This window comes from Rousettus aegyptiacus, unplaced genomic scaffold (assembly GCF_014176215.1).
Source record: "Rousettus aegyptiacus isolate mRouAeg1 unplaced genomic scaffold, mRouAeg1.p scaffold_m13_p_2, whole genome shotgun sequence".
In the NCBI taxonomy this organism is placed as follows: Eukaryota; Metazoa; Chordata; class Mammalia; order Chiroptera; family Pteropodidae; genus Rousettus; species Rousettus aegyptiacus.
In genome coordinates, this window is record NW_023416295.1 from 140,531,464 (window position 1) to 140,549,280 (window position 17,817).

Here is a 17,817-nt window from a genome sequence, read left to right on the forward strand (position 1 = left end):
TAAAGATTGTATTTTATATATCTGTTGTAAATGAAACATCTGATATATGACATTTCAGTTAATTAAAAGGGTAATAGCTGTTGTAAAGCTCTTTACAATCCTTAAAGCTCTAAGTTTATAATTTATTATTTACTATTTTGGTAGTACTTATCACAATTGCAGTTAATTATGTAGCTAGGTGTGTCTCCTCTTGTGCCTCCTACTATAATGTAAGCACCATTAGGACAGAACACTCTCTCTTTACCATTACTGTATCCCTAGCTTTGCACATAGTTTGAAATGAAAGAGTGTTTTGCTTGCTTACTTCCCTTCTCCATCTTTGCAGTGCAAAACCCCCTCTTAAGCAGTAGTTAGCTGCTCTTCTCTATTTCTATAACATCTTGAGCACAGCGCTATAGCAGCACTGATCACATTATTTTGTAACCTTTCGTTTCTATGTCTCTTTCCTATTAGACTGTGAGCTCCTTGACGTAAAGGATTATTTTCATACCTGTCATTTGAATTATCAAGATCTAATGTAATACATGGCATTAAAAATGTTTTTTAAAGGAAGGAGAGGGAAATAAGGAAGAAAGAAAGTTAAAATGACCAACTCTGAGAGTTTTCTGAATAATTTCTCTTTTGTGTAATAAAGAGAGAGGGCATAGGAGTCATAGACCTATAGAAAAATGGAAAAAGGGATTGTTAAAATTCTAGCTAAACTTCCTAAAAAAGTCCAGAGAGATAAAGACATTTGGTCACTCAAACCAGGAGAGGTGCACAGCATTGTGAGCCTACTGTGGCTAAAGCAGTCTGATCATCAGTGGCCATCTGGTCAACAATGACAACTCTAAATTTTTAGTTGTTTTATTGTGGGAGAATGAGATGGGGAAGGGAATGTCATTAGTAAACAGTAATATTAAGGGATAACAAGAGAGTGTTGAATGCAATGGTGAGCAAATCTTGATTTATATCTCAGGTTTTCTGAAAAATAAACCTGAGAATTCATATAACAATTCTCACTTTTTAAAGATAAAAAAGGCAGTAACATTTTCCAGTTCCTGGTTCCCAGAGTAGATATACAATTCTTACATTTTTTGATTTGTAGGAAGGGAATTTAAGAATTTGCACATCTGTTATCTGTAGCGCAGAAAGTCATTCTTTACTTTGGCAAGCTTTTCCTGTAAATGTTTGTGTGCTCGAGAAATCCACAAATCTTTAAGGGAATATTTGGCAGCTGTTCAAAACAGTGTAAGCTGTAATTTTATGGTTTATGATATCAAGAAAGCCTATCAATTAAATTAAATCTTTATGTTGATTTTTGAGGTCACAGTGTTTCTGTATTGCCTCCTTAATGTAAAAAGAGAACTGCAGACCAAATCAAGAGATGAACTTAAGTCTGATTCTGTACCCCCAGCTGTTGTTTTTATTTTCTTGTTCATTCATTTATTCATTCATTCAAGAAATACTTCCGTGCCATCTACTAGGATAAACAAGTTTGAAATTAGTCTGGAGCAAGAGTGATTCAAATCATCCTTTCTCCTATCTTTATTGACAACGGTAAATGTATCAGATAAGTTTTCATTTATATTCTCAGCAGAGTATCTTATTGACTTGTTATGATGAAAGCAGACTTAATGTGAAGGCATAATTATGAAAAGATCCTGCCATGGCATTTTCTTAAACAATTTTCCCCAAGATTAGGAATAAGCAATTTTTTCCCCTAGCAAATCCAGGTATTCATGTGTTTTACCTAAGTCTGTATCATATCCTACACAAATATACACAGTAATTTAATTCTTGTCAACATACATAAAAATAATTAAGTAAAGCTACCTTAGATCTTTTCAAGTCTCATATTCAGTGATGTGAAATCTGAAGATATTTTCGCAGTATACCGATGCTGAGCTTCATGGTTTTCTTTTTACCCTTGTCAGTCATCATTTATTACGGCCTCAAATACTATATTGTTCCATGTGTGGTACTCTTGAATATTAAGGTTACCAGTCTTTGAGTACTTCGTATTCTAGAGATCAAACAAAATTAGAGAAACTAGTAATGTGTGTCAGTATACAGTGTACATATGTATGTAGCGGTGCAAGATTTTAATTGCTTCATTTCATAAAGACTTTTTAGAGAAGTGACATTTTAATGGCATTTATAGGATGAAAACACCATATTTCATGGAAAGGTAAAGGAAAACCTCTTTAGTAGTATTTATAGGGAAACTCAAAAAAAGTAAAGGAGTATTTCGTTATTTGTTGCTGCATAACAGACCATCCCAGTATTACTTAAGTGGCTTAAAACCGGGGTTGGCAGTTTTTTTCTACAAAGGGCCAGATAGTAAATGGCCAAGGCTGTGTGGGCCTTGCAGTGTCTGTTAGTCACTCAACTGTGCTGTTATAGTGCAAAAGCAACCATACACTGCTTAAATGGATGTGTGCGATTGTTCTCCAGTAACATTTTATTTACAAAAATAAGTGGCAGATTGGATTTGACCCGAAGGCTATAATTTGTTAACTCTTGATTTAAAACAAAAAACATATTCACTTACAAATCTGCAGCTTGGGTCAGGTTTGGCAGGGTAGCCCCTATCTGCATTACTGGATGTTGGTCAAGGCAGCTCGCTCGCGTGCGCGCGCGCGCGCGCGCTCTCTCTCTCTCTCTCTCTCTCTCTCTCTCTCTCTCTCTCTCTCTCTCATATCTCACCGTGTGCTCCCTCTAAGATGGCAGCGCTTTGGGTTAGCCAGATTCCTTATATGTTGGCTGAAGACTCCCAGGCAGTTACACAGATAGGCCAGGGTGGGCAAATCTATGGCCCTCAGACCAAATCCAGGTGACTCCTAATTTTTTAAATAAAGTTTTATTGGAATAAGTCATGCCCATTCCTTTATGTTGTCAGCAGCTGCTTGCAACTACAGTGGTAGAGTTGAGTAGTTGTAGCAAAGACTATATGGCCTGAAGAACCTAAATTATTTATCTGGCTATTTACAGACAGGTTGGTGGGTCCCCTGGTGTAGGCACTCTCAGTGACCCACCAAGACTCTTGATGGGAGAGTGGCAAGGTTCTGGAGAAGTATGTGGAACTAAAAACATTTTCAGAGCCATTTTTTAGAAAATACAATCTACCACAGGGAATAAATCCTGTGGGTACCTAGAGGAAGATCATTCCAGCCAGAGGGAATAGCGTATTTTGGCAAGAGCCTGCTGGATGTGTTCACAGAGCAGCAATGTGGCCAGTGTTGCTGGAGCAGAGAAGGCGAGCTAAAGAGTAGTCAGAGATGAAGGCAGAGAAGTTGCTGGGGCCAAGTCACATGAGGCCTTCTCAGGGGCCTGACAGTATAAGGATTTCAGGTTTTAGCAAGAAGAGAGACCATTGGAAAGTTTTGAGAAGAGTGACAAAGTCTAAGTTATATTTTTAAAGGATCACTTTAGCTACTATATGGGAAATAGATTATGGGGGACAAGAGCAAAAGCAGGGAGACTGGTTAGCAGGGTATTCAATAGTAACCAGGCAAGAGAAGAATGTGGCTTAGAGTAGTGAGAATAAAGATAGAAAGAAGTCATTCATTTCTGAATATATTTTTGAAGGTAGAACTGATGGTCTTCGTTGATGGTTGGATAATAGGGTAAGAGAGAAGTCAAAGATGACCCCAAGACCTTGAGGTGTTTCTCCTTGGGACGCCTTTGAAAACCACTGCCCTTCAGTGCGGGAAGACTGGTATGCTAAGAGGCACAACGAATTCTGTCCCCCTCCTGCTAAAAACCCTTCAGAGGCTTCCCATTTTCCTCCTCAGACTCCTAACATGACTCACCGATGCCGTTTGTGATCACGCCCCTAGTTGTTTCTCCTACGTTCTCTCTCACCTCCCCATCACTGTGCATCCTACTGCCAGCTGACAGGGAGACAGTGAACGTGTTTCAGCTCCTCAGACCCTCACATTCTGGCTTCTGGGCTTTTGCATACATCCCCTCTGCCTTCTCTTCATCTCATTAACACCTATATCTGTGCTTAGGTTTCTGCTAGGATTTTTTTCATTTTTTCCCCTGGTAGTTCCCTCTTTTCTCATTTATGTCCTCCTGCGATGTGTCCCCCCCCCCCCATAGCAGCATGTGTTTACCCTATTATAACACTTTCCATACTCTATAGTTTATGATTTTTTAATCGTCTTTTATTCTTACTGGACTGGAAGCTCCGAAGGAGCAGGGACCATGTCTTTCTCTCTCACCATTTTACTACCATCAAGGGCCCAGCTCATAAAGGCATTTAATAAGTTTGTTGACAGTTAGAATAAGGTACGTGTAACTTTTAAAGTGAATTGAGTTTTCTTGGTAATGTAGGGATTTGGGAGAACTTCTTAATTTTACACCAAGTCAATGATTAAGTCTGGGGAAAGAAAAGAAAAATGTATTGTAATATTGTATGGTAAAATTACTTCTGCGTAGAAAGCATACTGTAATATAAAAGTGGAAAGGAATATGTAAAAATTAATGATCATTAGGGTAGTTGAATTACAAGTTCTGTTTGCCTTAGTATATTTCAAATTTTCTGTAATATGTTTTGTTTCTTTTATTTAAAATATTTTTAGAAGAATTTTAAAGCATCAGTTCTGATTTCTTGTGCATTTTAAGTATCTTAAATATAACCTCTTAATTCCTCAGGTAATTTTATTCCCAAATTTGACTCAATCCTGAGTAGTTACCAAGACCTAGAGCATAATCCCTGCTGGAAATAATCTAAAATATCTGGTTCCTACCCTTCTATTTCAATAAATCAAAAATATTCCTAGTTTCAAAGTATATTTTTTGAGGGTGAACTATCATATTTAAAATAGAGAAAATGTTTTTATTATTTTTTTTGTTCATCAAATGAGCCTTTACCCCTTTCCTGATTCCTCTAAAATGTTATCATTACTTCAAAAATAGCACTTAAATATTAAATATTTGTATTATGCCCTTGCATATTTTGTCTCAAGCCAAAATGATGTAGCAAATGTTGTAGATAAAGAAACTGAGGGCTCAGAGAAGTCACATGACTTGCCGAAGGTCACAAGCTTGGATAGAGGTTCGCAAACCTTTTTTCCTGGTTTGAAGTCAGTTCATGTACTGCATTCTGATGCTTTCTTTCCCCTTCCTCCACAGTTGTGCATGCCTAAAGGGCTATCTTTCAGAACACAAACTGACAGTAGAGACCCTCAGTTCCACTCATTTATAATTACCCGGGAAGACGGGTCTCGTACCTACGGTTTTGTTCTCACCTTTTACGAAGAAGTTACAAGCAAGCAAATCTGCACAGCCATGCAGACGCTCTACCAGATGCACAACGCAGAGCATTACAGCAGCGTGTATGCGTCTTCCTCCTGCAGCATGGACTCACTGGCCAGCAGTATTGACGAGGGAGATACAACTTCCCTTTTGAAACTCCAGCGATACAACTCCTATGACATCAGCAGAGACACTCTGTATGTTTCAAAAAGTATATGTTTGATCACACCGCTGCCTTTCATGCAGGCCTGCAAGAAATTCCTTATTCAGCTTTACATGGCAGTCACCTCACAGCAGCCACCACCCTTGCCACTTGAGAGCTACATCCACAATATTCTGTATGAAGTACCCCTTCCACCTCCAGGGAGATCACTGAAATTTTATGGTGTTTATGAGCCTGTCATCTGCCAGAGGCCTGGGCCCAATGAACTCCCTCTCTCCGATTATCCTCTTCGAGAGGCCTTCGAGCTGCTGGGATTGGAGAACCTGGTGCAGGTGTTCACCTGCGTTCTGTTAGAGATGCAGATCCTTCTCTACTCACAAGGTAGGTCTTCCTTAGATTTTTGGTCTCCCCAAAACGAGTACTTATGCTCCCAACTGCTGTATTTCCATGGGATATATTTTTAGAACCAAATAATTCATGGTCAGAAATCTTTTTTTGTGTGTGTAAAAGGAACAGGTGTAGGTGGGACCAGAGGCTGAGACATAACTTCTCTTTAGGGTGGCGGTGGTGGTAGAGGAATACAAAAGCAGTAACTGGGCCGACTGGAGTCTGTTTTTTCATGGAAATAGCCCACTTTTCTCGTGATAACACGTAATTATCATAAAAGACACATTTAATAATGAAAGTAAGAGAGTCATGTTGCTACCAGGAACATGTAGACGTCTCATTTTTTACAGATTAGTCAAGATTCAAGTCAAAACTCAACTGAAATTGGAAAGGGAGAAATGAAATTGTTGACTCTACAGTTTTCTAAGGCAATCAGTCAGCTTTGGGTCTGTGCCTGTGGGGGATTTCACCTGGCGAGAGAGGGGGGACGGGCTTGAAACAGACACGACTCTCCTAGGTCTAACAGTCCCACCAGAGTTATGTGGGGTTTTTCGTTTTGTTTTGTTTTTAATCCCAGAAGTTACCTTTGTGATATTTTTCACTCAAAGTTCTCCTAGCAGATACTGAAGAAACTAACAAAATAGCCAGTGCATTTACGATAAGTAATGTTGCGCCCAGACTAGAATGCTGATTTTCGTCTGCAATAGAGATGCTGTGTCTTAATGGATAGTGAATTGAAGGAAAATATAAAATGATACCTGTGCAGTGATGAGTCCTCTGAGAAATGTAGCCCAAATATTTGGGTTAGCATTTTGCTAACTCGTATTTAGACTGGCAGAATTGTAGTGTGATCTCCTGACTGCTGCCGTCAAGCTTATTTTACCACTTTCCTTTTTTTCTTTTCTATTTTAAATTATAAGTGAAGCTGAGCCAAGTAGGCTATATTTGTACTTCCCCATCTTGTGTGTATGTTGACACTATTTGTCTGTTGACAGCCCTTCACGAGGTTGTATTTTCTTTAGTTTATCGGGCATAATGTTCTTGTTCTTTGATAATGTGTTCCAGTGTCTCAATTCTTGGTTGTCTGAAGTTCTTCTCAAAGGGCCAATATAAAGTTCCTCGTGCTCTCACTTTCTTAGTGCTCATCATTACCTGCAGATCATCCTTTGGTATTCTAAAGATTTAAGTAATTCCTCCTTCCTTTCTGTTGCTTTCTTTCTTGCTTTTTTCCCTGAGGGGGCTCGGGTAGGGCTTGGAGAGTTGCTGAAAGGGGTAGGGGCCTGGAACTTAATACCCTCAGGTGTACTAACCCATCAGAAAAAAAAGAATTTTAGACTGTATATCTGCAAGGGATCTTCAGAGTCACTTAGTTCAGCATCCTCATGTTCTGCCTAGAGAAGCCATTTAGGCCAGAAAGAATATTGGGTTTTGAAGTCATAACAGCCCTAGGTTCAGACCTCTGCTCTGATGCTCACGGGCTGTAACCACGGACAGACAAGTCACATCATCTTTCTGAGTGTCAGTCAGTTCATCTTTATGGGGATAACAGGTTGCTTTTTCTTCCTCTCTCCACACTAATTTATTGTGAAAGTTAAATGAGAAAACATGTACAAAATACTTTGGGCATAATTAGCTGGCTAAATGATAGCCAATGTTGTTGTAATTATTAGTTTTATTAGTCCTATGTAATCCTCTGTGAATTATGTATATCTTAAATTGTGAGGGTCTAATATAACTGCATTTAAAGTATAACATTGTTAAATTAAATAGTTAACACATTTATTTCAGGATTGAGAGCCTAATAAATGTTCTGTTATACTGAGTGCCATGCTTTTATTTAGAAAAAAAACTTCCATTATCACACTTCCTGTTTTAAATAGCACTGTTTTGTCTCACTGCTTGTGGTCTGTCTTGAGCTGTCATCTCTGCTCTGTTCGATTACCTTATCCTATCTGGTTTATGAAGTCTGTCGAAAAGTCATAGTTGATAAATATCTACCTATTTCAGTTTCAAATGAAGAAGAATATTTATGAGCATGTTTTTGTACTCAAGTTTTTTTTTGATAACTTGATCTTATGCCAAGAACAAGAGTGACTCCTGAGATTATAGAAATATATATGTATTTTTTAAGAGTATCATACAAGAAGTCTCATATAGTAATTTTATAACCATTCACGACAATCACTCGATGTTAACGGAATTGTACTATAAAAATGTGTTCTGTGTTTGCTTTTTTCCCTTGCCTTTAATCCTCTCAACAATGAGTTAGTACTGTTATTCATGTTTTTATCAGAAAGGAAATTGAGGCTCAGGGAAGCTAAGTAACCTGCCCAAGATCACCCAGCTATTATGTAATATGGCAGAGACTGAAAATGGGGCTGAGATCAGTCTTACTGCAGAGCACTTTACCACCATATATACCATATTGGCCACTGCACTTATTAACCTTTCCTTTTCTGACTCCATATTTATATTTCAAGTTGTAAACTCACACTGCAGGTTTATTGTAAAGGTACCAAATAATTATGGTGTATAAATGAAGCTCTGTGTAAATGCAGATTTTAACACTGACAATGCCTCTCCCATTAGAGAAAAACATTGCCTTTAAATGAATGAAATAAGAGTCATTCTGTTGATTTGTACTCTGGTGCCCTCTTTCATTCTTCCTGTTTTCACAGGGTTTTAATAACATCTGATACTTTGTTTCTTGTTTCCTGATAAAACTGCCTTAAAATTTTAAAATATTGCCAAGGGCTGAAAAATTGCTGTGAAAACCCAAGTGAATCAAAGTAGAGAAATTTCAATGATGTACATATCCATGTAGACTGATTTGAAATTCTGGTCCATAGCCCCTTTAAACAGATTGAAGCTGTTGTTTAGATCGCGCATACATCACAGTCACTTTGCAATGGTAACGAGCTAGAGATTTTAAGTAGAGAATGCACCCAGAAGGTGAAGGTTCTTTTCTAGGACCCCAAATTAGAAAAGAGCCCTTTCTTCTGCCCTCTGGAAATACCTGGAGCAAGACAGGGAAGACGGGCCTATGACCCTCTTTTCAAAAGAATCGTGGAGGAATAAAAGGGGAATTTAAACACCAGTGTCTTAGATTTCGATACCAATAATTAAAAATCTCAGGAACAGCTCTGAGCCTGGCTTACCTCCTTTGAGTCTTCACAGTGGAAATAGGCAGTTACCTACAGTCCTACCGCACTGCCTGCCTGTGTGCCTCCACAGTACTGCTCTCCCCACCCTCCTTCTTGTAAGTTGTGCACGAGTTGACCTTGTCAGAAAGCAGAAGTTACTTGAGGTTTTCTTGAAAAAGCTGGCAGTCTTCTAATCACAAGCTGCTAATCATGCTCAACTGAACATCAAAGCTTATTGCTTATGGAGTTTATAAATTATAAAAGCAAACTTGAAATTTTGATGGCAGAAAGTGGGTTCCCATGTTTTATATCTTAAAAGCGGTAGAATATGACTTATCTTTGGCCCATATTTTTATACTATTAGCTTTATTTTGTGATAAATAGAATCTTAAGACATATTTCTTAAAATATTTTTTGTTCTATATTGAAGAAACTAATGTTTTGTCACTTTATGTAGAGCACATGTCTTTTTCCAATTTGTGGCTCTTAACTTTCTTTTAGGGGTCTTTTAATGAATTAAAATACTCTTAATATTCATGAATTCCAATTTATCAGTTTTTTTTAACTATGAATTTCTATTTTATTTAAGAAATCTTTCTCTTCTGAGATCATAAAACTAATGTTTTTTTTTTCTAAACATTTTAAAGATATTTAGCATTTAAGGCCTTAATCTGTAAGAAATGGATTTTTATGTTGTGAAGAAGAGATCAAATTTAATATTTTAGAAATACCTATTTATCTGAATATTAGTTATTAAATAAATCATCATTCTTCCTCGCTCTGCTCTCCAGTGCCACTTCTGTCACTCAGAAGTTCCTCTGTGTGAGGGTATATTTCTAGGCTTTCAGTTTATTCTGCCAATCTTTGTGTCTCTGTGTGAGGGTATATTTCTAGGCTTTCAGTTTATTCTGCCAATCTTTGTGTCTCAATACTAAATCACACTGTTGTAATTACCGTAGCTTTAAGACTTGGTACCTGATAGGACAATTAATTCTCTTCACCACCGTCTTTTTATTGAACACATCAAATTCAATTGGGGAACAATTGACATATTTAAAATATCGAGTCTCCACTTCCTTGAAAATGATGTATACTTCCGTTAATGAGGCTCTTTTTTTAAATGAAATATTTATATAAAGTTTAAAAATATACAGACCAATTTATAAGGTTAGGGATACCTATTACACAAATAGGTAGTGAAAGTATGAAGTATGGTGAGACTGAGAACATTGAGTTCAGAGTGGAGGTCCCCTCTGCGGTGGTGGCAGGGGGACAGTAGAAGGGGGCACATGAGAACCTTCAGCTGTACTGGGGATATTTATTTCTTAATCTGCTGGGGGCGCATTTTTTATTATTTATGTATAAGGCTCTTCTTTAATGTCTCTCAGTAAAGTCTTATATAGTAAAGTAGATAATAATGTACAAATAATGATAATTTTGTTGCATCTGTTCCCATCTTTGTCACATTTCTTTTTCTTGCCTTACCACACTAACTAGGCTCTCTAGTGCAGTGTAGGATGGAATTGATAGTAGCAGGCATCCTTGTCCTTTTCCTGATTTTAAAAAGAATACTTTTAATGTTTTACTATTAAGTATAACATTTGCTGTAGTGTTTTTGTTAAATAACCTTGTACCAGATTAAAGAAGTTTCTTTGATTTTTAGTTCAAAGTTTTTAAAAATTATAAATATATATTTTATTGAATGCTCTTCCTGTATCAAGTAAGATGATCATGTTTTTTTCTTTTTAATCATTTAGTAAGTTGAAAAAAATCTACATTCCACCATTATATTCCTGAGATAAACCTGACTTTGTCATGATGTATTATTATCTTTTAAGTACATGCTTGATTTAGTTTTCTATTTTTACATCTGTGTTCTTTTAATGGTTTTGCTTATAATCTTCATTGCTTGTACTATCTTGTCCTGTTTTTGCCATTAAGGTTATTCTAACTTCATAAAAAGAGTTGGAAAGTGTTCCATTTTTCTCTGGAAGATAAAATGGAGAAGAGTTTATTGAAGGTTTATTTATTTGTTCCATGAATCCTTGAGAAAACTTCTCCTTAAACTGGTCTTTTTGGGAATATGTTAAGTACCAACTCAAGGTCTTTGATGGTTTCTTTAGGTTTTCTATTTCTCTTCCTTGTCCCCTCTTTCTCCTCCTCCTCTTCCTTGTCCTCCTTTTCCTGCTGATCCCTAACTCTTCCTCCGTCGTCGTCATCATCATCATCATCATCATCATCATCATCATCATCAACTGGGTACAAAGAACAAATATTTTTTGTAATACCACAGGCTACCCCCTGGTCTTTGACTAGGCATCCCTGTAGTAAAAGAATCCTAACAATTGAAAGATGCTAACACATTACTAGTCTCATTCACTCATTAACAAGGAGTTCATTCCATCATCCTGTTGTATGAAAATGTCTTCCAGGGCAAGGCCACTGAGGTTTGAGATTTCCATTCAATCTTATCAGATTCCAAAGGCAGGAGTGGTCTCAGCAGTATATGGCTTTACCCTTTCAAGGCACCTGGAATAATTGGTCTAAGAGACAGTGTCTCTTGTGCTCTGAGCCTCTTTCGAGGTGTTAATGTAATATTGGATCTCCCTTATTATGTAACTCATTTATTCATTCTTTTATCCTCAGCTGCTATCCCTCCTTCTTTTTATTTATATCCAGATGTCTTTCCACCTTTGGACAGAAACGGAAACATTAAGTTTGGCCACAGTTGGTTTAGATTGGGGTCTAGCAAGTACCACCTCCTCAGTCACTACCATTACCATGAGGTGAGGCTACACAGGTACAGAGCTAGTGGGCTGTTTTTACCTCTAGGCAATACGGCTTTATTCACTATTAACCCCAATTTTGCCAGATGAGGTGAAAGCACAACTGATCAGTCTCTGGCGAGTTCTGACATAAAAGTTTAAAAGTAGAGTTACAGTTTCTTGCTTCAGAAGAATCATCCCTGCTTCTGGCACTGTAGTCCTGGTCCTGTATCAAGTAGATAAAAGAAAGTTAAGGTGATGTTGGGACGAAAATAACAACTACAGTCCTCATACCAGCATCTGTCTCTATCCCCTTTTCCCCAGAGGTACCAGAAGAACAAAGGAATCTATCCAGTCAAGACCCTCCCTTAAGCCACCTCATGTGAAATATGGGCACACACTCATGTAGGTGTGCAGGTCAGCCCTTCATGCCTTTCTCTCCACCCATTTTAGACAGCAAATGTTTCAACTACCTGTGCCAATTATCTATTAAACCATTACTCTGAGGGCGATGATCAACATGATACGTCCATTCAATGTGATATCTCTGTCCACTGTTGAATACTATGTGCTACAAAGTGTGTCCCTTTATCTGAAGAAATGTAATTCAGTGGCCCAAATTGGTAGAGTGTCTTCTGTTTGAATCTTCATAGTATTTTGAGCATTTGCATCCACCTCCACATATGCAAAGCCAAATCTGGAGTTAAGTGTCTATTTCTGTTAGGAGCCATTTATAGAGCCCCGCCCCCCTCCCCAGGGCCACCAGCATTGATCCAGTATAAACCACTTGCCAGTTATGTGGGGGGGGGGGGGGAAATTCCCCCTGGGGAATCCTCCCCATAGCCATCTGCAGCCTCTGCCTCTCTTGTTGGCAGACGAAACAGTTCTTGTTGGCGCTTTGTGCCTCAGAGGGTGTAAGAGGAATACGTCTAGATTCAACTCATCTCTGTACTGTTGCAGCGCCCCCATGTCTACTCATTTTATGGACCCAGGCTGCCACTGCAAGGCAGCGCACCAAAAGGTCCACTTTGTAGTTCCAGGCACATCCCAGACCTGGAAGGAGAGTCTTCTGATGGGCATCAACATGTACTACTTTAGTGTGCTCCATAAATTTCCAGAGTGATTTCCATAGGGCTGCACCTTATATGGCATCCTTTTAGTCCAGTTTTCCATTGCCCACGAGTCAGTAAAACAAACATGTGCTTTTCTACCTTTGTTCATTTCTTCCATCACTGCTAGGAAAACAGCGTGCAAGTCAGCCCACTAAACTGATCCGTTTTCACCTTCTTCTTGCATCAGAGTGATAGCCTTCTAAACAGGACGTCGTTTATTCACTGTGGAACCGTCATTCATAAATGAAGCAACTCTTTGTTGGTCAGTTGAGAGTTATTCATAGGGCACTATCCAAGTGATAATAGAATCTAACAGCTCCTCACTCAGTTCCAGAGTCCACCCTGTGGGAAAAGAGGCTCCTGTTTGTGTCTCCTCCTTGCATTTTCCTTGTTAACAGGATTCCCATATAAACCATTTCCATTTTATTATGGAACTCTTCTGAGCATTGCCTTACCTCATTAGAGTGTTTTTCTGACGTCACCTAAGACATCATGGGAAATTCAGGTTTCAAGATTATTTTATGTCTTAAAGTCGTAGGGACAGCTTAGTTTAATGTCCCATAGCAAGCTAGTAATTGCCTTTCAAATGGAAATTCTCTAGTCCAGCATCTTACTTGTTGTCACTGGTTGGTGCTCACAGGCTTTTGCCATAATTCTCAGTCTACTCCACATAGGGCTGTTGAACAGAGTTTGTTCATACCAACACTCCAGCTTCTTTTCCACACTGTGTGGGCTCAGACTTATTTCAATTTAGCATGTCCAGTTAATATATGTTAAGGGCAATTTACATGCCTTCTGTTTTACTTATAGGGGAAGTATTCCCCCATTTAGATATAATATTCATTCCCATAAAACATTCAAATAAAACCTTTTTAAACATTCCAGCTTTCACCCAAACTTCCACCTTAATTCTATCAACCTTAACATTTTTTATATTCTATCAATCAAACTGTAGCCTTAAGCCTTTACCAAAGGGTTTTGATACCATAGTGCTTGAGGCTTCTGCATAAAGGGTTCCCAGGAATGTCTCTACCCCCTGACCATTTTACTTTTGTGCATTGGACTTTGGGCCCCCAGCAGGGGGTTGAGCCAAGAGGCAAAAGCCCTTTTGTCAATTTTTATGGTGACATTGGTTAAAGAAATCCAGTATTTTTCAGGTATACAGTTTAACAGTAAGTGTGTGTGTGTGTTGCATTGAGTGTTCACCTCCCATAGGTATATTTCTTTCTGTCACCACATATTTGGCTCCGTTTACCCCATCTACCTCCTCCCCAACCCCACCCTCTGGTAACCACTAGTCTATAGTCCACGTCTACGAGTCTCTCTTTCTTTGTCCTGTTCATTTGTTGCTTTTAGGTTTATATCCCACATATAAGTGATATAAGTGATATCATGTGGTTTTCAACATTTTCTGTCTGGCTTATTTCACTTAGCATGATTATCTCGAGGTCTATTCATGTTGTCGCAACTGGTAGTATTTCATCTCTTTGTATGGCTGAGTAATATTCCATTGTATATATGTACCACAGCTTCTTTATCCAATCATCCAATCATCTATGGTAGGACACTTCAGTTGCTTCCATGTCCTGGCCACTGTGAATAATGCTGCTATGAACATCGGTGTGCAAATATCTTTTTGGGTATGAGTTTTCAAGTCTTTGGGATAACTATCCAGTAGAGGGATTGTTGGATCATAGATGAATTTTTGGTTTTTCAAAGAATCTCCATGCTGTTTTCCATAGTGGCTGTACCAATTTGTAGTCTCAGCAGCAGCATATGTGTTTTGTTAATTTTTATCTTGATTAATCTGCCTGACATTACCCCAGGTGATTCTGGATCTGATTTCTCATTATGGTCTTTGCCTTCCCCATGTTTTGCATTTCTCCAAACTGGAGTAAATAGACTAAACTTGTTTAGGAACCTTTAATATCGGGGAATCTGCAGGGGTCCCTTGGTCCACCCAATCTTACGTAGTGCTATATTAAGACCTTTGTTTTAGCCACGTCAGTGTTCATCCCATTTCTTGATAGCCATCCAAAGATTTCTACCCTGCTGCGGTCAGTTCCTCGGCATTTCCCTTTCTTTTTCCTCTTTGTTTTGCTCCTATCAATATTTGCTTTGTTCGCCTGATTTCTTAATAACTGTTTAAAAATTTCCACCCTGCTGGGATGAGACCCTTGACTCTCTCCTCTGCCTCTTTGCATTTTCTTGTTAAATAGTCTGTTTTTATTAGCATCTGTAAGATTCATGAGGGGCAGCTGGGACAGCAGATCTGACTGGTTGATTTTGTGGCAGTGGGGGTTATATGTGTGCTGATGCAAAAGGGGCCCACAGTATTCACCGTGACCTAGGTAACAGGCCTATGTGGGTGAATACCCTGATTATCATATCGCCAACTCCACGTGGCCTGGGTATGAACCATATCAACTGCTGCTTCTGGGGCGCTCTGCCTGGCATTTGTAGGGGGAGTCAGGCAGTTCTCCTTTTCAGGGTAAACAGACTTTACAGTAGCTTTTACCCAGTCCACCAGGCTGGCTCTTCCCTCAGGAATGACCTGTGTGTCTGGGTCATGCATAGCCATCTCTGATTGTCTCATAGTTAGCTGTGGGTCCTGCATCAACCCACACATGCCCTTCCACTCTGCAGCGTTTAAAAACAAAGATACTGCTCCTAAATTACTCTCTCAAGCCCTTTGGGTAAAGATTCTTCAGGAAGCCGATGATACCGAGCCCGAGCTATAAAATGAGACAGCTCCTTCACATCATACCCCCTGGGGGTCAGTAGTTTCTTGGTTTCCCCTGCTACCGCCACTTGCCTTTGGTGACCAGAGGTCTTAGAGGTGCTCTTTGTTGTCCCTGCATAATTTTTTCCTTTCTGGGCAACTTTGAAGCTAGCTCAGTAGAAGTTCAGATTGACCAAAATATGAGCTTGGTCCAGCATCAAAGTCTGACCCATCACTTTCATTTTAGCTGTTAGGGATAACGATAACTAAAGGACTCTATATTCCACTTTTTTTTCTAATTTAATTCAAATTCAGAAGATCCCATGTCCCCCTTTTCAGGTTTCATAATTTGTTAGAATGACTCACAGAACTCAGGAAAGTTTTTTACTTGCTGTCAGTGGCTTATTATAAAGGCTACGACTCAGAAACAGCAAAACGGAGGAGGAGATGCATCAGAGAAGGTGTCGGGGGAGGGGCGCAGAGCTGTCACGGCATCTCCAGACACACCACCTCCCAGCACCTCAGTGTGTTCATCGACCTAGCAACTTCTCTTTCTTCATGAATCAATTTTTGCTCATTTTTATTCTCTAACAATAATTTATCCTTTTTTGTTTTAAATAATTTATCCTTATTTGTTTTAAATTTATTTTTAATATAGTAAAATTAACATATTAGTTTCAGGTGTACAACACAATGATTCAATATTTGTATACACTGCAAAATGATCATTTTGGTAAGTCTAGTTTCCCCGTCACCCTATGTAGGAATAAGCTTTCAGTTTATTGACAGAATCTGAATGTGTCCCTATCTCTTTCACCTCTGCTATATCTGTAGTTGGTTCTCTTTCATTACTAATAACTACCAATTTGTGCCTTCTCTTTGTTCTCCTTGATTATTTTTACCTAAAGCGTGTCAATTATGTTCCTCTTTTTAAAGAACTTTCACCTTTGTTGGTACTTTTTCTATTATATATTTGTTTTCTGTTTTATTAATTTCTGGTTTTGCTTTTTACTAATTCTTTGGGCTCATTATTTTACACACTGCCCAAATATTAGCATCTTAAGCATTTGAGTCTTATGGTAGTTTCATCTCACAGGTCTTAGTATCTGGTATTTTCATTTTTCAATTCTAAAACTTTTTTAAAAATTCACTTATTTTGACCATTTGTCCTGCTTTTCTCCCTTTTTTTTCTTTTTACCTTCTTTGAAATAATTGAAATGTTTTTTCTTGTTGCCATTTTCCACTTAATTAGTATACATGTTATATGCTCTGTTTCTTTGACTTAATGGTAACTTTTGAGGTTTTAACATGGACACTTCGTTTTATGTTAATCAGAATCTTTAAAATACAGATACTGTAAAATGCTTTGACTCTAGTCACTCCTGTCATGGCTCACTTGTTCTAGTTGTTGAGAATTTTGATAATTTCTCAACTTAGACATTTTATTGTATGCACTTGGTTAATGATGGTGTAGTAGGGAAGAGAGACACATAAATAGATAATTACAATAGGAAGTTAATATTTTCAGTGAAATGAATAATTGCTCTGATAGAAATAAAGATCAGGTACTATGAAAGCATGTGAAAGGGACTTTTTGCTATGAGAAAAAGTGTTACCATCTCAGGGAAGGCTTTCCAAAGGAACCTTTGTCTAAGGAAAAAGCGGCCCTTAACCAGTCAGTACAAGGCGATGGGACATTCTGGGTAGAGGAAAAGGGTATATACAGAGACCTGTGAAAACATGTCACATTCAGCGAATGAATTGCCAGTGGATGACTGCATGTGAGGTGGTAAGAAATGAAGCAGGAAAGGCCAAATCATTGAGGAGCCTTCATACACCATGCTGAGGTATATCTTAAATATGAACATAACTTCTTTTATGCATTCATCACTTTGGGTATCAAAGAAAAAATAATTTCCCTAAAATATTTGAAATTTTAAAAAACATGCTTGAAGAAGTAAACTACCTTTATGTCTTGATTCCGTTAAGAAATGTGTGGCATTTCATCCAATCTTGAAGGGAACACAACTGGAAAAAAGAATAAACATAGAACGCCCACAAGTGGGTGGTATTTGTGGTGAAGGAAAAATAAAGCATGCACAGCAGCAGTCTTTCGGTGTCTAGTAGAAGAGGGAAATTTTATTTTCACTTCCCATGTAAAAGTTTTATCAACGCAAGAAAATAGCCAAAGGTGCTAGTTTCCATTGCTTAAAGTTGTGTTTTCTACAAGATTGAATATTTTTCCCACCCACTATATAAAGTAACTATGCTATTAGGGATT

The 17,817-nt window shown here is 38.3% G+C and overlaps 1 protein-coding gene across 6 annotated transcripts in view; it reads left to right on the forward strand.

The window, feature by feature from the left end:
• DENND5B (DENN domain containing 5B) overlaps positions 1-17,817 on the forward strand; it is a 135,197-nt gene that overhangs the window by 55,958 nt on the left and 61,422 nt on the right. For all 6 annotated transcript variants that reach the window (XM_016152058.2, XM_016152055.2, XM_036236684.1 and 3 more), the window contains one exon: positions 5,122-5,788. In XM_016152058.2, the coding sequence (XP_016007544.2) occupies positions 5,122-5,788 (667 nt within the window). The remainder of the gene's footprint in view (positions 1-5,121; positions 5,789-17,817) is intronic.